The sequence below is a fragment of the Cibotium barometz genome, chromosome 60 (genome assembly GCF_041138505.1).
Source record: "Cibotium barometz isolate CiBa-2024 chromosome 60, ASM4113850v1, whole genome shotgun sequence".
Lineage (NCBI taxonomy): Eukaryota > Viridiplantae > Streptophyta > Polypodiopsida > Cyatheales > Cibotiaceae > Cibotium > Cibotium barometz.
This window is the reverse complement of record NC_141105.1, coordinates 24,564,374-24,589,282: the sequence shown is the minus strand read 5'-3', so window position 1 is coordinate 24,589,282 and position 24,909 is coordinate 24,564,374. Positions and strand designations below refer to the sequence as shown.

The 24,909-nt window shown below is 44.0% G+C and overlaps 1 protein-coding gene across 1 annotated transcript in view; it reads right to left on the bottom strand.

Annotated features, from left to right (window-relative positions):
• LOC147605158 (putative 3,4-dihydroxy-2-butanone kinase) overlaps nt 1–18,718 on the bottom strand; it is a 73,556-nt gene extending 54,838 nt beyond the window's left edge. Inside the window, exons 1-10 of the mRNA XM_086793704.1 lie at nt 18,275–18,718; nt 17,893–17,966; nt 17,727–17,790; nt 17,334–17,446; nt 17,014–17,061; nt 16,864–16,935; nt 16,642–16,731; nt 16,286–16,459; nt 15,972–16,055; nt 15,800–15,855 (exon numbers count right to left, since the gene is read on the bottom strand). Coding sequence (XP_086649830.1) covers nt 15,800–15,855; nt 15,972–16,055; nt 16,286–16,459; nt 16,642–16,731; nt 16,864–16,935; nt 17,014–17,061; nt 17,334–17,446; nt 17,727–17,790; nt 17,893–17,966; nt 18,275–18,644 — 1,145 coding nt within the window. The 5' untranslated portion in view covers nt 18,645–18,718. The remainder of the gene's footprint in view (nt 1–15,799; nt 15,856–15,971; nt 16,056–16,285; nt 16,460–16,641; nt 16,732–16,863; nt 16,936–17,013; nt 17,062–17,333; nt 17,447–17,726; nt 17,791–17,892; nt 17,967–18,274) is intronic.
• Nucleotides 18,719–24,909: the final 6,191 nt, after the last annotated feature.

Here is a 24,909-nt window from a genome sequence, read left to right as displayed (position 1 = left end):
AAGGCCCTGGCTGTACCCACCAGCCATGGGTAGGTCATGGAAGGGCTACAGACAGCCCTAGGGGCTTGGCATGGGTAGCGGACTGGTTATCCAGCCCTAGGAGGGTTATAGGGCAAGCGTGGGGCAGCCCATACAGGCTGCCCAGCCTCCAGTACAGCAGGCGCACAGTGCCCAGCCCCTTTTTCCATGCGCCTAAGTGCCTAGCAGCCATTTGATCTTGCGCATAAGTGCCCAGCCTAGTGTGGAGTATTGCATAGCATTTATTACACTTTTTAATGTACTTATTCAGTCGTGGGGCAGATTTGAGACAGCCGACTGCTGTTCACCAGCCAACTGGCTGTCTAGAGGGGTATAAATACCCATGCCTTGGTTCACTTCATTCATCTCATCTTTGCCAAGCGCTGAAGCTGAAGCAAGGGCCAGGACAGCCTAGATCAAGCTAATGCAGAAGGGGTGAAGGATTGAAGGTCAAGGGCAGAGATTCATCTCCGCCAACAAGAAGGTTCAGTCAGTCTTTTATTTACAATATTTCACATCATTCTAATAAAAGCAAATACACCATTTGTGGTGGGGGCCCTACAGAGGGTATTCGGGACCCAATACTCTGTCCTCTTCTCCCTCTCTCTCTCTCTATTTTTCTGCACATCTATATTCAGTTTTGTGCGTTAATTTCGTCGCGACAAGTGTGCTGATTTCTGAGCATTGAAGTTACCGATCTTCCCTAAAGCATCCGCATGTTACACTGATAGAGAATGCCACGACGGCAAATGCGTTATTCACTGGGGTTTCAACTGGATTTAAGGGGAGCAAAAGCACTGGCAAGAAAACTGAGAAGTCAAGGCATACATCCCAGGATGCAACAGTGCCTGCAGAGAAGCGGCGTAAGATGTTACAAATGCCGAAGAGAACTCCCGAGGAGAAGCAGGCTTTGTTGGATGCCAAGAAATGCTTTTTCTGTACCAAAGAGGGACTGTCATGTGCATCACAGATGCCATGGACATTCTCTGGGCTAGATCCAGAAGAGGCAAACAGGTAAAGACCATGAACCAGTAGAAGATAGGTAGAACCAGAATGTAGGAACTTCAGGTGTAGCATCTGAGGTGGACATGGAGCAGGACTTGGAGCAAGGCATGGAAGAAGCAGTCGGCTGAGGACTGTCGGCTGACATCAGCAAGGCAAGAGATGTGTCGGCTGCAGGAAAAGGGGGTGTCGGCTGCCCATTGCCATGGTCGGCTGAACCAGCACATAGGGGCAGTAGCAAGCGCATCAAGAACATGAAGCAGATCTAGTCGGGCTTGCATTAAATGGATTTTTATGAACTTGTAACTAGCCGACCAGCAGTCGGCCAGTTCCCCATGTAGTCCAAGGGCTATAAATAGCCCCCCTTGCTCTATGTTGTAGTCATTCAATCCCACTAGGGGTTTGGATCCTTAGAGGTCCCATAGGGGATAGATTTTGGTGTTAACCACCTTTTTATGAAGGCAGCCCGTGGCTGCAGATATGTACCCTTTTTGTACCATAGTATATACTGAATTTCCAGCACGTCTCTCTCTCTCTCTCTACTCTCTCTCTACCTGCGTTTTTGCATCAGATGGTGCGTTTTCCATCAGAAGGATTTCCAAGAGTGTTTAGGGCTGAAAGAAGACTCCCAGAGCTTCCGCGTGTTACATTGGTATCAGAGCATCTGGCTCAGCAAAGCTAAACACTGATTCAGTCCCAAATGATGGTGTACAGGTCCAAGGTACAGGAAAGTACACGGATTCGAAGCCCAAGGCGAGGAGCACAGAAGCGGGAAGAACTCCCAGGAGGTTTGTTGGTGGTGTTCCACAGTGCCAGATGGGGATGGCGGTTCCGTGAGCCAGATAGGTTCTCAGGCAACGGTCCCAAGGGAGGTTGATCCTCCAAGGGTGATGTGAGAGTGCCAGACTCAGTTCCAAGAATGAAGACCAAGACGGTGTTCAGAGTCAGGGCAGGAATGGATTGTGGACTAGAGGAAGACCAGATGCATAGATCTTCATTAGAGACAAAGTGGTTTGGAGAACAGGCCGGGTTTTCAGAGAAAAAGGTTTGCCAGGGATGGATGATGACAGAGGGACTTCAGGACAAGATTGGGATGATGACAGTCATCCAAGAGCAGGTTGGATTCTCGTCATCAAGTTTAGCAGAGGGGGATGTCATGTGCATCACAGATGCCATGGACATTCTCTGGGCTAGATCCAGAAGAGGCAAACAGGTAAAGACCATGAACCAGTAGAAGATAGGTAGAACCAGAATGTAGGAACTTCAGGTGTAGCATCTGAGGTGGACATGGAGCAGGACTTGGAGCAAGGCATGGAAGAAGCAGTCGGCTGAGGACTGTCGGCTGACATCAGCAAGGCAAGAGATGTGTCGGCTGCAGGAAAAGGGGGTGTCGGCTGCCCATTGCCATGGTCGGCTGAACCAGCACATAGGGGCAGTAGCAAGCGCATCAAGAACATGAAGCAGATCTAGTCGGGCTTGCATTAAATGGATTTTTATGAACTTGTAACTGGCCGACCAGCAGTCGGCCAGTTCCCCATGTAGTCCAAGGGCTATAAATAGCCCCCCTTGCTCTATGTTGTAGTCATTCAATCCCACTAGGGGTTTGGATCCTTAGAGGTCCCATAGGGGATAGATTTTGGTGTTAACCACCTTTTTATGAAGGCAGCCCGTGGCTGCAGATATGTACCCTTTTTGTACCATAGTATATACTGAATTTCCAGCACGTCTCTCTCTCTCTCTCTACTCTCTCTCTACCTGCGTTTTTGCATCAGATGGTGCGTTTTTCCATCAGAAGGATTTCCAAGAGTGTTTAGGGCTGAAAGAAGACTCCCAGAGCTTCCGCGTGTTACAGGGACATATGTCTTTCAATTGTCCCAAGCGTAAGTCCAACAAGGGCTTTGACACTAAAGGGGAGCCCAAGTCTAAGAAAGCAAAGCCTTTTGCAGGGTTAGTTCCTGATCTTGTTGGGGAACAGCCAGGTGGTTAGTTACTGATCTTCCAGCAGCATCGGATGAGTCCTCTACTGCAGCTGGATCTTCTTCTTCACGCTTTGGGAGGAAGGCCAGCCTACCTCGGTGGGTTCAACAACTCTTTAGAGATTCTGGTCTCACTAATGCACAGTCCCATAACCAGAGATCTCTACCACCACCTCTAGACCTCGCCGTTAATCTCGGGCTTCCACATCTCATCACAGTGAATTATGCTCTCATGAGTTCTCTCCAAGAGATCGAGGAGCCTGAGAGTCCAAAGGAGGCTCTTTCATAGCCGCAGAGGTGGCAAGCCATGGAAGCAGCGATGGCCTCTATCGAGAGGAATAACACTTGGTCTTTGGTGCCACGGCCTTTACATCGTCGTGTTATTGGTGTGAAATGGATTTTCAAAGTCAAGTTTCATGCAGATGGTACTTTGGACAAGTTGTCATGTGCAAGAAATGCCATGACCTTGTCATTGTACAGCACCTACGCGCATCCCTCGTGCTCAGTTTTCAGCAATAAACATCAGTTTCCAGAATTTATAGGTCTTGTACTTGGGCCTACACCTATGTTTTCTATTGCCTTCACTTTCTTTCATGAATTGCCAGCCATCTGATCGCCGCTGTACAAAACCGCCAGTGCGCCATCTCTGCCGCTACCTGCACCCTCGTTGTGCGACGCCATCAGCCTGCCTACACCACAGCCTGCGCCAGCCAGCCAATGCCGGTGCTACTGATGCCGCCACCTGCCAACACCAGCACCTCTGCCAGCCGCCACCTCTACCAACTATTCAACATTGCCTGTAGCCAGTACAATCACCCGCCGACTGAACACCTGTGTTTGCGCTGCCATACAGCCTAGCTACCACTTGTTGATTCTATACCGAAAGCTGTGTTGTTTCGTGCACTTGACCCAATCCATATATCTGTTGTACAACCTTCTTGTGGACTGCTTCTACTCCGGATTGGGCACTCAACATCATACACCTTGTCATCTATACGAATTTCCAGTGCACCTTGCTTACAAGCCTAGGGATCCGGACTTGGATTTGGACTTGGATTTGGGATATAAGACCTGGTACTAGCCCGGTGAGAGATTCTTGTGGGTCATCCCCGTGGTGTGCCACTCTGCTCGGCATCAAAGATCTCGTGCCTCGACATTGACTCCGACTTGGGTTTCTACATTGGCATATTTGTTTGCTTTTGTATTAATTGATGTACTAATTCCGGCTTGCGAGCCCGTGGATTGTTCCTGAATAATTCTTGAAAGGGGGCGGAGCCTGTTCCCCACTCAGTGTGTGTGTGTACTGTGCAAAGTTCCATAAACCCTTCTATCTTCTCCCTCTCTCTATCGTCTCTCTATATATTTCTATCTCTTAGATACGTGGTTGAATCTGTCACGGCACGCCCCGTTGGGCTTACAAAGGGAACACTAAATTTGCTACAGCAAGCACTTTTCCTTGCTACCAAGCTGTAACTTGAGCCAGAACAGGACATAGCACTATGTTTGCCAATGCCCAGTCTACTATGAGATCAAAGGGAGTTTCATTGTCTATTCAAAGAGGGCTTTGGACCTTTGGACCTTTATCTTGGATCATGGAGTACCAAGATCAAAGTGCCTTGGACTCCTATTGGAGCTCAGCCGACATAGAGTCACTACTCAGGGATCCTCGCCCCCAACAGCCCTCCTCTCAACTTACCATCACCAAATTTTTCCAGCCTAGAGGGGTGGAGGCACAGAAGCCCATCACAGTGGATACAAGAGCCTATACCACAATGCCCCCTCGCAGAGCAAGCCCATGGGAGTCACACTAGATCGGGCATGCACACTCCAGAGAGCTAGACACCCTCATTTTGTCAGACCCTGACCACCCCCAGCTCATCAACCCCGGATTTAGGAGATCCTTGCCCACCATCAAGCAGCCTCATACTCACAGCACACTATTGACATCTCTAGCCTTCTTGTATCACCCATGATGGACATCCTAGATGGGCCCTTGCCCGACATACACGGTTGATTAATTGCTTTTATTCAGCTTTCCCATATCCCACCTGGCATAGTAGGATCTAGATTTTTCATCTTGTATAATCTCAGAGTTTGAGATCTTAGCTTTTAGTTTTCAGTTTTAGTTTACTTTTGCTTTTTCTTATTTCATCCATGACGAGATTTTGAGTCAAGAGGGGGGAGTTTAGGATGGCTGATATATATCATGTGGTCAAGCAAGCCCCTTATCACGCTTGGCATGAGAGTCCACTTGTTGGCCACTGTGATCTTTTGAATCACGTGTACAGTTGTGGGCCCAAATACCAAGGTCAATCCTTATAACATCACCTTGACTCCGAAAGGGGGATTTGTTGGGATTTGGAGTCTCATATGTGCCTATCTGCCTCATGTGTGAAACCCAGTTTGTGTGTGTCCATGTGTGTGAACACTTCCTATGAGTGTAGGTGAGTAAGTGTGTGTGTGTGTGTGTGTGTGTGTGTGTGTGTGTGTAACACGCGGAAGCTTCCAGACAGGATTATACTTTGATAAGGAATATCAGCACCTTGGTTCTTGACGATTGCACAATGCAATGGAGATAAGAGTGCGAGAAAGAAAGATATATTAACGTCTACGAGAGGCCAAAGTCGGCCTATGAGACAAAAAATAATACAACTGTGTTCTTCCGGTCATCGGAAGAAAAGAAAGAAAAGAAAAAGTGTGCATGTGTCTGGATACAACTGTGAATCATCATGGATCGGTGTAGCCCATATACCAACAATATAAGGGGGGGTGGGGATGTGGATGGAGTGCTAAGGCAAGATGCATCTCTATATGCTGAAGGGGTAGTACAAGCATGCTATGCACAGAGAGAGAGAGAGAGAGAGAGAGGAACAACAACAACAAAGACAAAGAACACCCTATTGGATCCCAAAAACCCTTTGAAGGGCCCCCACCAAGGACTGGTGTATTTGCTTTATTGAATGATGAAAAACGATTGACTTTCCTGTAGGTCCTACTTGGCTGTAGATCTGCAGCCTGTAATGACCTGACTCGACCTTCAAGTTCACCTTGCTTGGGTTCTCCCTTGGCTGTCCTAGCCCTTGGATCACTTCAGCACTTTGTGAATTATGAGATGGAAAGACCTTTGCCAAGCTTATGCTTACATAGATCCCAAAGAGGCTGGTCGGTGGGCTTGTACACCTGACCCTGGACGCTTAGAGTGGAACCCTGGTTGACTCGTCTCGGACTGGGGCACACAAGGGACCTGTTACCACTCCAAGTCCTGCACCTACTGTACAGATATGTCCACGTGGCATCCGATGACGGGATGCACGTGAGAGTGTGTGAACCCATTCTTAGAGTGGTTAGGATAATATATAGATATTATAACATAAGCAATGATGTAATTCACATGAGCCTCTAAGGCTAAAAAAGCATTGTACTCGATCAAGTATTAACACAATAATCAATGTCATTGAGTCGTGCAATACATCTCTCTCTCTCTCTCTCTCTCTCTCTCTCTCTCTCTCTCTCTAGTACTATTTCTCTCTCTATATCACCACACATGCCCAGCATGGCTCTCCATCAAACGCCTTAAAGCTGCACTTGTGTGACTAAGAACGTCACTATGAAGATACACCAATTGGCCTATCCTCCCAAGACGATGACAAATATGATGACATGTCTTCCTGTGATGCCTCCATGAGATCAAACACTGAAGATACTCCACCCAATACAAACGGCATGTGCACAGAGTCCACCTGAACAATCCCAAAAACTAAAGCGACCACCACTGAAGCCAAAGATTCTCCACTAAGTGCAAACAACAACTATGAAGACTCTCGCTCAGAGACCTGGATGAAAACTTCCTTTGCTCGTACATGTAGCCTAATGCAATGAAGCACCCTAGGTGTGTGCTCAACCCAAGAAATGGAAAAAGCTGCGACGCGCACACGTGCATCTCCGTCACACTCATCCTGCGGTTCCAAAGAAGCCTCTTCCACGGGCTGCTCCTCCAGTTCTAAAGAAGCCACCGCCTCGGATCGCTCCTCCAAGGTCCTCAGACAATCTTTCGCAATGTGCTCAATGGAGTCACAATAAAAGCATTGTCCAACAGCTATCTTGGCGAGACACTCTTCACGGGTGAGGCAAGTCACCGAGGCTCCCCCCACTTGCCTTGTCCTTATCATACTTGGCCTTGGACTGGCTACCCTTGTTTTTGCCTTTCTACAGCCTCTGTTGTTGAGTCCCAGACTTGAAACTCTCCCACGTCTCAAGGGTTGTGTCACCAGCCTGGACATTTCCCAGTATGAAAGGAGTTTGGTGGACTCCAGGATGTCTAAATATTTGGAAAGTACAAGCTTTGGGAATGGGGGATTATCCTAGAAATACAAAGGACCACACTCCTAAAATTTAGGAGAGTTGCTATTTTTGGCCCGACTCCGATGGAAATTATGTTCGCGTCATTACATCTGGAATTGAGCAGATACCAAGAGTTGGCAAAGTGCCTATGACAGAATGTCTACTAGTTGGGATATTTTTAGAGGTAAAGATTATGGAAGGACCCATCTCTTAGATTGGGAAATGTGGCAAGAAAGTGAACCAAAGTGAGACAAGTGGCCTGACACTTGTTAGAAAATGGATCAAAGTGAGACAACAAGTGGCCTCACACTTGTCACTTCAGCTATTGTGTGGCTCTCCACTTGTCATTGTAGCCTTCTATTGCCATTTTAGCTCATGGGAGGCCCAAATCTATAAATTGGAGCCGTCTCTCTTCATGAATAGAGTCTCTCTTGCTGAACACTAGCCTCTACCACCGTTACAGGCTGCCCTAATGATGGCTACTCTCTTGAAGGCTGCCCATGAAGAATACCGGCTGTTGGGGACTGTTTTGGAGGCTTCCATCGCGAAGAAATACTGAAGGCAAGGGTATTTAATCATTTATTATGATTTCTAGCCATTGTACTTGTTGTACCAGCCCTTGTACTTGCTGTACCAACCACTGTATTGGGTCTACCAGCCCTTGTACTTGTACCTACTGTACCAGCCATTGTACCAACTGTACCAGCCATTGTACCTACTGTACCAGCCACTGTTCTGGCTGTACCAGCCCTTGTACCGGCTGTACCAGCCATTGTACCTACTGTACCAACCACTGTATCTATTGTACCGGCTGAATGGAGAGCTGAACCTGTTGTATCAGCTCTATTGCATGAAGACCCGTGGTTTTTGGGGAAGAATCAATACCCACACGGAGGTATATGGATTATATTGTTGGCTCGGCATTTCTACAGCCTGTGTTCCGGCTTGGTAGCCTCGTGTTGGGATGTGTTATGGCATTTGTATATGGATAATCCGGCATCTCCCGTGGGGAGAGTAAGGCCCTCAAAGCTTGTACATGATATTATTCTCCTTGGGTAATAAAATACTCCAAGGGAGGGGGTCGGCCCATTCCGGCCTCTATACGGTGTCACATGTGCAAGCTCCATTTTCAGCATTTGTGGATGTTTTGTCCAGCTTTTATGTTTCATGCAAAGTGATGATGGATATGTGTTAAGGCTGTGGCAATGTTTAAATGTTTTAATATGCATTGATGGTATCAACAAGTGTGTCAAAGGCCCTACTCCCCCGGGCACCGCCGCGAGTTACAGGTTGTAGTAAGATGAACCGCATCTGCAAGATCATGGGACCGATGTGCACGAATGCCTGCATGCAAAGACGGTTTCAAACCATCCACAAATTGCTCAACTTGCTTTGACCATCTGACGATCTTCGGGAGCATGAGCAAAAGCTTCCAGAAACAAGAGAGAGAGTCAATTATTGTTTCTCCATAAAATGTTCCCATTGTTTCTTTAATTCACGATGGTTGCTTCAAGACCGCTCTGTGGGCACTCATCCGAGCAAGTCACGGAGTGGTGCCTAAGGTGGTCTTTCCACCACAAGAGAGTGACACCCGTCAAAGCCGTACACACCAAATGGAGTTGAAGAATATATGAACCACATGTTTCTACCAACATGGCAGCCATCTTGCGCATCTTGCGGGTTCAATTGGTGACGAATTTTCTGTCCATTTTCTCGTTAAACTTGGGAGGCTTTAGAAGCTTCAATAGTTGAGGTCGTTCCTCACGAGGCATGGAAGAAGAACTCGGCAATCCGACAGTCCCCCGACGTTGAGCCGGTGAAGACGAGCGGGAACCGTCAAGAGAGTGGAGAGGGGCTCTGCAAAGGAGACCGTCAGTGACGCCAATGGTGTATCTCTTGCCGACTACGCTCGAGTGTAGAATGATGATTGTCGGACTAGGAGCTAAGCTACTATAGTACATCCTTGCCTACATCCATAGGAGTGATAAATCCTCCTCTAGAAAGTTTTGCCACTTCGTCCTCAGAATCATCCACAACACTTGCACCGAAGCACCAGCCCTTGTAGATTCCAGATCCGGCATAATACGCTCTGTGAATTCCCAACACCGAGGAAAGCATATGAATATGAGGATTTGGCTACCTACGTATATATATGCACCAATGCTCCTAGTTAGCTAAAAGTATTGTTATCGGCCCCAATCTGTACCTAACTGCCACATTATCACCACCACCACATCATCACTACCATGTGGTAGTGCCACGCGTCACCGACAATGTCTCTCTGCATGTCGACTGCTATGTGATGTCTGGCTGTGCCCTGAATACTCGTAAGTGTGTCACAAGATGTCTCATCGCGGTGAACATCTCCGATGGATCATGCTCAACAATGTCAAACCAGATGATTATAATAACTTATGAGCTTGAGGTTTCACTTATATAGGCCACTCGGCTTTATAATTAGCTGCAACGCTCTTATAAGCTTTTAACCCTATAATTACTTATGATTATGCCTCCTCTTATAAGTCTTTTCCCACATTAGAGATTTATCCCCACTAGGCACCCCATGTCTAGCCCCCAGCCTGGACCCCCCGCTAGTGTGCACTGTTAGACATCATCCCCTTCTTGCTAGCTTCCTGTTTGGTGTCCTATTATAGCCTCTAGCGCTAACCATGTCACTTAAGAAGGGTTGGTCACCCCTCACATATATTTTCCCACATTATTCCCCATTTTATGGAGTCTTGGGTATTTTCCTAGTCGCGGAGGATTTTATCACCAGTCGGCTGCCTACTCATGGGCATATATATAGCTAGCTTGCCTCCCTCATTCTTCACTGCTTTAGCATTGTTTGCTACAGTCCCTCACGTATATTTTCCCACATTATTCCCCATTTTATGGAGTCTTGGGTATTTTCCCAGTCGTGGAGGATTTTATCACCAATCAGCTGCCTACTCATGGGCATATATATAGCTAGCTTGGTGTACCTATTTCTTCTGCATTCCCAGATTCAGCCCTTTCTACTGCCCCGAAAACCTCTGCATTTTCAGATTTGCAGCCATGGTTGCTGTGTTTTTTCTGAACTAATCTTGCTGGTAGCTCTACCTTCACCTGGGCTTCATTTGTTGGACCCAAAGGTACCTTCTCTTCAGCGTTTTTCCTCATAAGAGGTGTGGACACTAGTTGACCTAAATTTTCAGGTTTGTAGCCCCTTGTTTGGCTGCGTTTTCTTCTGCAATGGACACAGATCACTTGCAGAGGGGGTTTCTTGTTTGGATTGTGGCTTTGGAGGCAGTTTGGTACTTGAGGAGGATTCTGAATTTCTAACTTCAGTCAGCGTTTTGCTGATTTTGGAGCATCTATACCTGTGTTTTGTTCCTGGCCTACACGATTTCCCAGTTTCTTCATGTTCCTTGCCTTTTGTTGGCGGTGGAGTGCTATTTTTTGCTGGATAGCGGTGTTTTGGCTACATTTTGCTTCCCACATGAGTTTTCTACACTCAAAGGGGGACTATCTTCAACTACTTCACTTGAGGATCAGTTTCAAGAGCTGTTTTGTATATGTGGAAACTTTCTTCTATGACAGGAGTTTACAGATTTTGGAGGAGCGCAGTGATCTTTTCAGAGATCCTGAGCAGAGTTTATTTTGTTCGAGCCTGTGTTCTTTGCAGTGTTTGCAAAACAAGGAGGGTGTTTTGCCCTTTGAGGTGTGATCCTTTCACATGGATCATTTATTTGTTGCTGATTCTTAGGATCTGATTCTACTTCTGGAACAGTCTTCTACTATCTGTGATGCTTTTGAGGACTTTGTTACCACTATAGTTTATATTCCTGCTTCCCTTCCTCATTGTGAGGAGTCTACCTCTGCCTCTCTTTGTGATGCTTCTGAGGATGCCCCTCCCCCTGCCCGTTCTATAGGTTTGTTGTTTTGGAGGATGGTTTTTTGGACCCAGTGGGATGCTTTGGATCTGTGGTTGCCAACCATGCCTGGGGCACAATGATACTTCCACAGTTTTTCGGAATTGGATCAAAATCAGGTTGGGCTTGTACCAGTCCGACGATATCTTTTTTCAAAGGGGGATGTGGAGTCCTTTCATCTTGCGATGCCCACCTCACTGGCATGTACTTATGTACAACATTGGGCAACTCATGGTACGGAGTTTGGGCAGATGGACCCCATCTTTTCTACAAAGTCTTTACATCTTGCGATGCCGATCTTTTCACAAGATGCTTTTATACAGCATTTGGCTACTCTTGGTATAGAGTTGGAGCAAATTGACTATTTCTTTTGAGGGTTCCAGTGAGGAGCAACTTGCTTCTCCCAGGATTGATTATATACAGGATCTGATCTTGGTTAGTTATGAGGTTTTTCATACCTTCTCCAGGCTGGATACACGACATTCGACTTCGGGGAGTGTTCTTACACTTGGGTTTGGAACCATTATTTGGAGTAGCACGTCGCAGCCTACATGGTTGTTTTCTTCCAGAGGAGCGGTGTACCTGGCAGCTTGTTCTGTTGCTTCTGTAGCTGAGTTGCTGAGGAGATTGCTTGTGGAGCTTTCTTGGTACCTGTTTCTACAGTCTTTCATCTTTGATCGAGGACGGCGTCTCTGGCTTCTTGGAGTTCACTCAGCATCCGATGCTGAGAGGGGGTCTTAGACATCATCCCCTTCTTGCTGGCTTCCTGTTTGGTGTCCTATTATAGCCTCTGGGGCTGACCATGTTAGTTAGAGGGGCTCGTCACCCCTCACATATATTTTCCCACATTATTCCCCATTTTATGGAGTCTTGGGTATTTTCCCAGTCGTGGAGGATTTTATCACCAATCGGCTGCCTACTCATGGGCATATATATAGCTGGCTTGCCTCCCTCATTCTTCACTGCTTGCTTAGCGTTGTTTGCTGCAGTCCCTCACATACGAGGTTTCCTCCCCTCTTGCTCAGGACATGTATTCCTTTTGGATGATGATATTGAGAGTAGGTTCTCACCTATGTTTCCTCTCCATCTCTCTCTCTCTCACTCTCTCTCCTTTGTTTCCCCTTTCCCTTCTTCCGCTGCACATTGTATCATGCACTGCCTTTCGAACCATTATTTGGAGCAGCACGTCACAGCCTACATGGTTGTTTTCTTCCAGAGGAGCGGTGTACCTGGCAACTTGTTCTGTTGCTTTTATAGCTGAGTTGCTGAGGAGATTGCTTGTGGAGCTTTCTTGGTACCTGTTTCTACAGTCTTTCATCTTTGATCGAGGACAGCGTCTCTGGCTTCTTGGAGTTCACTCAGCATCCGGTGCTGAGAGGGGGTGTTAGACATCATCCCCTTCTTGCTGGCTTCTTATTTGGTGTCCTATTATAGCCTCTAGGACTGACCATGTTAGTTCGAGGGGCTGGTCACTCCTCACATATATTTTCCCACATTATTCCCCATTTTATGGAGTCTTGGGTATTTTCCCAGTCGTGGAGGATTTATCACCAGTCGGCTGCCTACTCATGGGCATATATATAGCTAGCTTGCCTCCCTCATTCTTCACTGCTTGCTTAGCATTGTTTGCTGCAGTCCCTCACATACGAGGTTTCCTCCCCTCTTGCTTGGGACATGTATTCCTTTTGGATGATGATATTGAGAGCAGGTTCTCACCTGTGTTCCTCTCCATCTCTCTCTCTCTCTCACTCTCTCTCCTTTGTTTCCCCTTTCCCTTCTTCCGTTGCACATTCTATCATGCACTGCCTCGAAATAACAATGGGGAAGGTAGTGACCCCAAGGGTAGCGGTCCTCCTATTCCGTAAACACAAGTGGTGCCAAGTCTTCATAGGCTCAATCACAATTGACCCTAGACCAACAAGCCAAGGAATCTTGGGAGGGACATTATACCCTACAGAGGAAGGGTAGTACCAACAGGAGCAGCAGTGGTGCTTTTGTCACATTGTGGGGCATCACAAGCATAAGTGCCCTAAGAGACCAGCTACTCCCACGAGTACACCTACCTGCCTCTACAGCTTCAGTGGTCGTTCAGGATCCTCCAGCGCAGTCTCCCCCACCAACTCCATATGTGGGTCGAGAGATCGAAGCTATGCAAGAGACGTGGTTTCCCCCATATTACCCACCATTCCAGAGGATAGGAACTCCATTAGCGATCCAGTCCTAGATAACAAGTCACCCGAATTCCTCGAGTGCCATAGTCTTATAAAAGGCCAGTATATCGTAGTCTTGTTTGATTGCGGCAGTACAAAGGAAGTTATCTCAATGTGGGTTGCCTAGCAAACTCACTTGGAGAGTCAACTCCTTTAGATAGGACCATAGTCGATTTTTGGCCCCAACATGCGTCATAGGGTTGTGTTAGTAGCAAGCAGTGTTAGTTTAGTGATCCAGACGAGGGCCTTGATACGTGATTTCTATTAGAATAGCAATAGCGGAAGCAACACATAGGAGAGAGGGAAAGGTATAGAAAGAGAGAGACATCAAACAATGAACATTAGATTATGTAGCAAGAGGCTTTACAATGGCAATACCATGCTAGCAAATGGGAGTCAACAATGCGCCTGAGAACGGATAGGTGATTACAAGTGAGGGCAAAGGGGTCTATATATAAGCACAGGTCAGGATTGCCCTGCTCACATGAAAAATACCGCACTAAATCAGCTCACGACTCATAAAACATGAGAAAAATACATGTGGGCATGTACAACAACTAGTTCCCACACTAAGAGATGTAGAGAATTTTAACACCCCTAGTGTGCAAACGTCAAAAGAAAAAAAGCTAATGAAGATGCGACCATGGACATTCCAACATCCAGATTACTACCTTGGAAAATGCACCTGCCAACCTATCTCGTGAAAAACAAAATGCCACCCTGAACAAGAAAGAAATCCACTTGGCTCTAGGTATAGAATTATGAGTCTGTGGAAAACACCACTCCCATCATCCCCCAATAGTAGACCGTGAACACATCACGTCTCAAAAGACCTCGAACAATGAACTTGGAACTCGTCCAACCCATAATCTCTGCTACACCAAGCAATAGACTTGGAACACATCCAGTCCATAGCTCCAACTACCAAAATGAACTTGTCTCGCCATATACTTTACCTGCTTGGAACTCCGACACACTCGTCCCATGCACCAAAAGTCGGGGCTAGTAACAGTCTCCTCTCTTGCCCACAAGCCTCCTTTGGCTGGAATGACACGGGGGTAAACTATCTGTATAATTATAGAAGCTGACCATCCAAGTCCTCCTTGGCTATTGCACCCTTGGGGGCACTAGAAGTACCACTGAAATTATCAGAGTTATCATCTTGTATATGATCATTGCCCTTCTTTGAAAACTTGGCCCTCACCTTGGCTTTACCTTTGTTCTTGCAATCCTTGGCCAAGTGATCCTTCTTTCCACAAGAGTAGCAGTGACTCCATCCTTTCTTTTGCACTGTACCAATCTCCAGCACTTCTATAGCAGCAAGAACCACAAGGACCAATCAGCCCCCTCAAAAATCTGAGGTAGAGAGCGGCTGGACAGCAGCAAAACAGTCCACAAAATCCTCCGAGAAACACCCATCAGGAGGGGAGGGAAGCCGGGAAGAAGATTAACGGCAAGAGCCACTTGTCGGGCTGCACCATAAGCAAGAAACGTACCTCCGGCTGCTGTCCAAGCTGAAAAAACAGCCCACCGATCACCAACAAATGCTGAAAATTGGCTCAAGAAAGCAAAAAATGCAGCCCATTTAGGTTGCACCATGAAGCTGAGACGGAACTGCAGGGTAGGAGCACCAAAAGATGAATAACGCTGATGAAGAAGGGGTGGAACTGCAGAAAACGCTGATCCAGTAGAGAAAAAACGCAAAGCTCAGGAATACAACTCCACGAGGTAGAAAAAACGCAGATGTGGGCAGCCAGATACCTAGGCGACTGATGCCATGATAGAATAGCACTAGCAGAAGCTACACATAGGAGAGAGGGAGAGAGGGAGTGTAAGAGAGAGATATCAGACAATGAACATTAGATTATGTAGCAACAGGCTTTACAATGGCAATACCACGCCAGCAGATGGGAGTCACCAATGCACCTCAGAATGGGTGGATGATTACAAGTGAGGGCAAAGGGGTCTATATATAGGCACAGGGCAAGATTGCCCTACTCACATGAAACATACCTCACGACTTATAAATCAGCTCACAACTCATAAAACATGAGAAAAATACATGTGTGCCTACAATAACCCATAAGTCACTTACATAATAACCACTCCCGCTATAAATAACAATCCAGCTATAAATAGCCAGTGACAGTGACTATGGATTATCACTAATTATGAAGCCTAGCCACCTGTAACCTGCATGTGGCCTTCCCCTAATCCCAAGGCTCCCCAACCCTGACCAGATTAGGCCCTAATCCCAAGGATAAGTGTTAGGTACAAAACAACTACAACACACAACACCCATACAACTGAAAAACAGTTAATCAAACAAACTCACACATACCCGTTCACCATAAGAGCAACTCGGCTCCCGCGCTTGATTGGCACATACTGTGTCTCCTACACAGAAATTATACCCATATAATCTAAGGGCAACGTATGCATTGGAAGTGCACATACAAGATTCGCTTCTCTTAATTTCATAAATCAAATTGACAAAATATGTACCACTTTACCAGAGAAAGGATCTGCTTCAAAATATGCCGCACCACAGAATCAACAGGTTGTATATCAGCAACTACAGCTCCGGGCTCTCCATGCTGCAATGGTGAAGCAAACTTCTTAGCTTAATAGCTCATGAAGTTGGAAAGGCTATTTGTCACCTGCGAGCAAGGCATCAGCACACACCGCAAGTGCCATGGTGTGGCTCATGCTCATGCCAGCTGTTTCACCTGGAAGATACCAGTTCATGCAACTAGCGAGTAAAAAATAGTTGGCAGAATTTTTAAGATATGGAAAATATGCACCTCCAAAAAACTAGTCCACTTACAATGCCAAGGCCAAGCTCCATTTTTCCAGATTCCAACCTGTCAGATGTAACTTGACCAGGTATTGTGCATACAGAGAGAGCAACACCCATTGTCCCAACCAATTCTGCCACTTTCATAGCTTCGGCAGTCACCTCTGCAAGAATCAAGCCCGCAGCAGCAGCTGCTCCCGCAACCTGACCAGCTCTCATCAGTTGTCAAGGATTGGCAACACTCTAAACAATGCAAGCAAGCAAAAGACAGTACAGATGGACAAGAGATAAATAAGGTATAGGTTGCTGTAAGATGGCAATAAAAGATCCAGAACCAAGCAAAACTGATTGTCAACACAGTTACTTGTCACAGATCAGGAACTGACCTTGTGTACAAAAAGCGTGCCAGCAAGCCCCCTGCGCCCTGCAATTCCTCTAGGAGGAGGTAGGGCACAATCATCACCCACTATCACCATCTAGGAACCACGAAATCAAGAAAGAAGGTTGGTCAGACCTAACCCCTAGAAAAGGGAGAGAAAAATCAACAAAAGGGAGATCAAACCGTGAAACTTGTGTTCAAACAATCAATCTAAGACGCTCTTTTCCACCTCAACTTTGAAGCCTTCTGCCTTTGCCTGTTCAGCTGCTAGACCAAAATTCAAGCGATCCCCAGTGTAATTCTGCAAACAACACTTACTCCAAATTGCTTTACCCAACAAAAATCATGGTCAGGACAGCTTGTCGGGTCAAAATACTACCTTCACAATCAGAAGACACCCTGGGGGACCAGTAACAGCTCTTATTGCCTGTAAATCCATTCACTTGAATTGAGATAGATTCAATACCAAGCAAGCAAAATAAAATGCTATCAATGGACAAGGCCATCTCAGCAATAAACTGAGATGGACAGTGTCTTGTGAGTGCTTTAGCGAATTCATGGATTAAAAGGGGACAGCCTTCAACAACAGCTTGCATGAAGTTGAAGAGACAAAGCTCTTGCTACAATCATAACACCTAAAGTAAAAGATCATATGCTTTTTAGCATAGAAAAGAAATCTTTTGTTAGATCAATGCTCACAGCTAAGACAGCGTTTACTGAAGGAGAGGTGAAAATGTCACCACAAACAGCAGCTGTGAGCATTCCCACTCCGACAAAACCAGCATGAGCAGGCTCATGCCCGCTACCTCCTCCTGCAAATTTTGTACAGAAATTATCAATGGATGCTATGTATTGATGCCCCTTGAGGTATGAAATGAAGCAAAACAAAGAGCACACAAATCCAGTGAAGAGTGCGGCCTTTGCTCAAAATAACCAATGTAATGTTTGCAGTACTAGGCAGACAATTTGCATTGTCTATCTGCACCAAACTAGCAGAGCCAGCTTGGAACAGCAGAATTTAGGTATGGTGTTTATAAGATTCAAGAGTGGACAAAAGTTACTGCTACCACACAGAATCATGCAGGAGCTCACCTGAAATGACTGCCACCTTTTCATAAGTTGTGTTACAAACATCAGCTCGAAGCACCACTTTCACCTGCAATATACCGGCACCATCAGATGCATCATGTCTTTGCTAGCATATAAGGGCACAGCATGCATTCTCACTGATCAGCATGATAGGTTGAAATCTATGTACCTCTGGAAATCCATCCAAATACTGGAGATTCGGATAAGTCTCGACCATGCCCTCAATAAGGTCTGTGACCACATCTGCAAAAACCACTCCACCAGAGAAGGCCAGCAATTTACGATCTAAGCCTAGGTGTGTTACAGAAAATGTGTGGGTAGGTTGGGGGGGGGGATGTTGTTTGCTGTGGTGCATGAATCTGAGCCTCTGTGCATTCCAGATGGGATCACATTTTGAAGTCCTAGAGTGGGGGCGTGGTGAAGGCGGCAGCGCCAAGGCACCCTTGGAAACATACGCATGGCAGCGGAGAGATTAAAAGGGAGCATGCGTGGGGAAGCAGCCAGAAGCTTTACGAGCTTGTGTTTGTTGCTCAGATGGAAGGAGGACTTACCATTGGGATCATTGATCAACTTCTTAGCCGAGGACATTCCGTCAAAGCGTGTGTCGCGACAAAAGGCGTTGAAGAGCGAATCAACGCCGCGAGCAAGGAGGTGCAAGCAAGGGTACCGTAAACTGCTCTGATCTATGTGTTTATATGAAAGAGAGAGAGAGAGAGACACAGAGGAGGAGGGGAGGGGGGGTAGGTGGGTAGAGAGTGGGTACGGAGGTGGGGTGCTATGATGATGATGATGATGATGGGGAATTGCCTGATAAGCTTGAAGGCCAGGCGGAGAACGTGCGGTTGACGGATTTGCTGACGGAGGGTGTCGAGACACGGGATCAAATCTCCACAAATTCCTCGCTCGCACAGTCAATAGCATAGGACACACTCAACAGTAGCGAAACCGTTCACGACCGAGACGACGAAGCTAATGACAAAAGCGTTTCTCTGCTCGAATCTCTGACCCGGCTCGAAAAACATAACAAAGACACAGTCAACAACAGGCTGTGCCCAACGTCATGATTACCCCCCCACCCCCACCCCAAAACACACCCCAAAAAAAAAAACATATTCACTTCCCAATATGATTTTTTTCCCTTGCCTCATGCCCATTGCCATATCATAACCTTCCTTGGGGAACACATTTGGGAAATCTCATGGCTTCCACGCATGATCAAGAGAAAAAAAGCCCTCACTCCCATATGCCCCACATGATCGGTCAAGCCCCCCTCATCATAGACACCATGTCCCAGGCCATCACATGCATGCACCTTGTCTACACACTCCAAAGAGGCTCCCCATGGTTGGCTCTCGAAACACTGTGTGTTTCCCTTTTCGAATTGAAAAATGTCAGTTAAGATATATAGACATGACACAGTGTTTGGGAGACTATGTGTTTCCCTTTCTGAATTGAAAAATGTCGGTTAAGAGATAGACATGACACAGTGTCTGGGAGACAATTTAGCCAAAACACACACAAATTTTAGCAACAACCAACCAACCAGAAAGCTTGAAGATAAAAAGGTGTACATTTTGCCATGTTACCATATTCCTTCTCCAATAAATATCTTAACTAACAAATTCAAATTCTCAGCCAACCAAAAGATAAGCTCGCGCTACACTTTCCCAAATGCTAGATAGATATGCCTTTTAATTATCAAGTGCTCAAAAGTGTAGCATAACCTTTATTGTGAATGTAAAGATCAAAAGAAATAAGATTTGAGGTAAAGATTATCATTTATATGTGTTTTTATTAAATTTGATACTATCGTATACACACACACACATGGAATCTAAGTTTTCGGTGATTTCACATGTTTCCTTATTATGGTGGATGTTTAGACAATATAACCTTTTATAGAGAGAGAGAGAGAGAGATCTAGACAAAGAAAGAAAGAAAGAAAGATAGAGAGAGAGAGAGAGAGAGATTGAGGGAGCATCTTCTCCTTTTCTTATTAATACAAAATATCTGAAATACCCTTAGGGAATTATTATTTTTACCAATTAACTATAATAAACAAATATACATGAACTTATAAATACCTAAATGTGTCTTGCACATAACTGATGTTAGCAATTAATGATATTGTTTCATTAATAATGAAATTTAACGCATACATTATCAATATTTGTTTGTCAAGTTGATAAGCTCAAGCTGTTAAAAGGAGCTTGAAGAGAATGTGAAAGATGATCCTAAGTATCAAAATAGAAAAGAAAGAAAAAAGTGAATGAAAGAAAATAAGGTATCAAAACCTCACTAAATATGAATGAATCTAAAAGAACATAAGGTATCAAACCCTCACTAAACATGAAATGAATCTGAAAGAAAATAAGGTATCAAACCCTCACTAAACATGAAGTGAATCTGAAAGAAATTAAGGTATCAAACCCTCACTAAACATGAAGTGAATTTGAAAGAAAATAAGGTATCAAACCCTCACTAAGCTAATCAAAAAATAAAATTTCTTTGTGTGTGTGTGTGTGTGTGTGTGTGTGTGTGTGTGTGTGTGAGAGAGAGAGAGAGAGACAAGAAAGATTAATATATATTTAAAGTATCTTCTTACACATACCTTCGTTTAATAAGATTAATATATCTTTATATTATCATGCCTTCATTCAATAAAACAAAATGCCATTGTATGTGTGGTAGAAGAATGGTGCAAACTTGGGTTTCCTAACCTAGCTATATCAATTCCAATTCTTCTTTGGACTTCTTCATCTAACCTGTCTTTGAATTTTTGTTCTATTTGTTGTTGGATTAATGTTACAATCCCTTTCATGTCTCCCTCTCTCGATACCCTTGTCTTATCCTTATCTTTTCTTCGTGACATTCCAAGACCCTAGTAGTCCTCTAAACATCTTTCCAAAATAGCTTACGCATTCCAATGGATGCTATGATGTGACTCTTTGATGCCATTTCTCCTCCCTTTCTAAACATAAGTAGTCTAAATCATTAATCTAAATGACAATGTCAATGACTAGAAGGAATTCAAATAAAAGTACATGTAGATATATATGTGAGTGAGCTCACCTTTCAACAATTTTCCATCTTTCTATGAAGTATGTGCTCTTAGAAATAATTTGGTGCATGAAGGCACTCTTCCTAGCTCGTGATGTTATTAAACTTTTTATAAAGAAAAGTGATCATTGTTATAAACTTTACGTAACATTGAAGGTAATGAACCACTTCTTTGTACACTTTTAAAAAAATCATCATGTAAGAGATAACATGTCGGACAAGAGCATATTATATTTCAACGATTATTTATAATAATTGAATGCCTTTACACTTGTTTTTAAAGTTGATCCACTAGTCCGTATAAAGCAATACCATCTCTTCTTGCAATCCAACGTATCCTTGTTGCACAAGGAACCATTTTTTGTTTAGATCTATTGACTTTATTTTCATCTTTCAATATATGTCTCATCACAATTATAATTTAAGAAAAAACAAGTGTCAATAATACTTAGCAATATCCAATTTGAAAGAAAATAATCAATATATATACATAATACCTTGTATTTGGGAGAGGATTCAATCTTTCCCATGAATCTTCTTTAATCCACAATGGCATTTTAGGCATAATACCTTCCTCTCAAGAACTTGATAGAATTTACATGACCTTTTGAAGTGATACAAAAGTATAAATACATCATGTTTGATGAAAGAAATATGACTAGGACAAAATGGTCTTAATCCATTACTTACCCTTTTTTTTAATGAACCAACCGTCTTACTTAGCTTTGTGTTGAAGTATTTGTCTAAAATCCTAAAGAGAAAACATCAACATAAATAAAATATCTAAAAGTTTTATAAGTTGAAATGTATTATATGCGTAGAAATTTCGGAGGTAGAAAAGGGTTTACGTTTAGTGCCAATCTAACTGCTTTCACTTGCACTTATGGGCATTGTTTTATATTAAGGAATAGAAATGTCCAATCTACATAAATACCTAAACAAATCTTTCCCTATGTTTTCCATGGGACGTCCTTGTGTTACTTTAAGGTTGATTAGTCCTTATGCGTTCCTCTCTTAGGTCCTTACTTTTCTCCTAATTGAACGTTTCTCTTTAGACCTCACATCTACACTTCAATCTTCATTGTTTTCATTCATCTATGTAGATGTAGCATGGGATTGTAAAGGAGAGCACTCTGCACCTTTTCTCTCTCTCTTATTTGAACATTTCTCTTTAGACCTCACATCTACACTTTAATCTTGATTGTTTTCATTCGTCGATGTAGATGGCGTAGCGTGGGATTGTAAAGGAGAGCACTCTACACACTCTTTGTTTTTTTTGCTCAAATACACTAATTATTGAAGTGATCCCTTTTTGCGCTTCTACACATAAAATATGTACACATATCTTAGTTAGCTTGTATACAAGGATTCTTAGTTAGCTTGTATACAGGGATTCTTCATTGCACTATATCTTGATTTTCAAGGCATGTAATTGCAAGAAAAAAAAACAAAAGGTGAAAATGCAATTTCAATCATGTTCAAAACAAGCACAAAATTTTGAAATATGAAACTTGTTGAATTAAGATTACTAATTACTAGGCTAACCCAAAACCTTCCACTTGCTCCTCCATGGGCTTAGTAGGTTTCGCATCTTAAACGGACTTTGATAAACTTATCACGAGGCAATTTAGACTAAAGCACTACTCTCTTGCACATGCATACATACATCTTGAGCTATTTGAAACAAGTGTCTTATCTTTCTTCCTCTATAGGAGCAGCAAAAACTTTTGATTATTGAAGTAACATAATAGTAAAAGTTGTATATAGACTTTGACATAACATATTTAAGTTAGTTTTCCTTTGATCTCTCTCTCTCTCTCTCTCTCTCTCTCTCTCTCTCTCTCAACTATGGCCATGGCGGAAGCGCCCCTTGAAAAGATCAAAGACAACAACACGTAGGAAGCTCTCGATCTCCATGGCTCTAGATGCATGTAATTAGTAGCATAAGTTCATGTAGATCTATATTGCTCCAAGGCTATCAAAATTTTCACCTCTCTTGCCTCACATCATTCCAATTCGATTGACTTGGTATGCAATTGAGCCTTTTGTCATAAGATGTTTAGAACTGCACAAGCATGTAATCAAGGATTGCGAGAAAGTATTATGAAGTAATTCAACTTCTTTTCAATCTTATATTCATAAAGTTCATGATTTGGTTGGATTAGGAAAGCACCAGGATGCATTGCATGTATGGAAAAAAGGATATGGCTCTATAGTTTGTTATTCAAAAAACATGGAGATGTGGTCATGTAGTTGATATATCAGCATGTGGTCTTTCTCATCACCTTTGAAGGTACGTGGCCTTGAGAAATCATCTATTTTGGATGCAAGTTTTTAGAGGTTTGCAACGAAAGATAGCACATAAAGGATAATTGAGTTTTGGAGATTATTAAAATTATGGCTAGTAACAAGAAGGCAAGGGGAAAAAAAATCATGTTAGTTTGGACTTAGTCATGGCAAATGGGGCATACATACCACCAATTCTACTAATTAGGCAACCACAAGCTCAATTCAGCCCAACAGTGGGTTCATACGGATTCCTTGAATGGAATGCACTTCAAGAAGAGGTCAATGTCTCAACATAGTGTCCACACACTACTGCATCTTCACCTTAAACAAATCCTCATCAACCCCAAAAGTCAAAGTGGAGAAAAAGACGCAAGAAAAGATGGGGTTTTGACAGCAACCTATCATAAGTTCCTTACGAATACCAACAATATCAGGAGAGGTTTACAAAACCAAGCTCTAGGAGGAAGTCGAGAACACGTCTAGTGTGGATTCCCAGGGAGATCTAAGATGAATTAAGACATCGCATGCCTAGTAAAGTCTTGATCCCAACAACATACTCAACCTTCCAAGCCTCTGAGGTCACCTAACATTAGGTACAACCTCAAAAAGCCAACTCAAGTAACCCCGCTAGACAAACACTTCAATGCTCAACCTTAGTTATTTGTCTTGATGAAGAAGTAACAATGGGCAGATCAAGGAAAAGCCAGCACGTCTCAATAAGAGGAAACAAAAGATTCTCCACCACAGACTATCATTGGAGGAGGAGTTGACTCTTTCATTGTCAACCAACCCTCCATCTCCAACCATCTAGAAAATCATCAACATGATAATGACCACCTTATCCCCTTGATTGAAATATATAAATTCAAAAATGAAGGGGGGGTGGGGCTTCTACAAAAGGTACTTCAAACATTTTGCTTAGCTGGCAAATTATCTTGAACGTTATTGTATATACCTTCAAGTAGACATATGTTAAAACCCTAAAGATCTCTCTAGCTAATCACTATACATAAACATGCATAAACCAGGCATATACTCATCCACCCGAGCCCAAGGGTGCACACATAAATACAATGAAGTACCACATACCTTGGTGTCCCATAGCACCAAGAGATATGACTTCACTCCAGCAACACATAGCTCTAGCATGAAATGACAAGAGAGTAGATACAATGCTCTACATAAGAGAACATCCCTTGAGAGTTCCCCATGCCCCTATTCTATAGGAGGGCCCTCAAGTGACTCTAAACTCTCCATTTCCATGTGTGACCCTTGGTTGCATGACCCTAACCTCAACCCAAGGTTAGAACTAACCCTTGCCCCACTAGAGCATGTTCCCATGCTCCCATGCTCACATGACTAGGGTGGGTTAGCCTCCTAGTATATGCACATAACAAGATAAATCCTGAGTTGTGCACATTGGTGGATGAGATACACACAAGAGTCTAAATAAAAGTATGTCACTTGTGCTGGAGAGGCAAGCATAAAAGTATGTCACTTGTGCTGGAGAGGCAAGCATAAGAGTAAAAAATCGATTGTTTTAATGGTGGAGGAAGGAGTATTTTCACTCGCACACTATGCACACTTTTTAACTTAGTGCCTTGACACCAAATGCCATGTACCTACTTTCAATTCGTGCTAGCATAGCATGTTCTAGAGTAGGGAAGCATGTAAGAAGGTATATTCTTGCACTTTTTAAGCACATGTATTTGGCACGCTTCAATTATTTATCCTAGGCACATGCATTGTTCACATAACACGAGTACCCTCGCCAACAACACTTAATTTTAACCTCAATAATCATTTCACCCTATTGTGACCAATGTGGAATAATTTT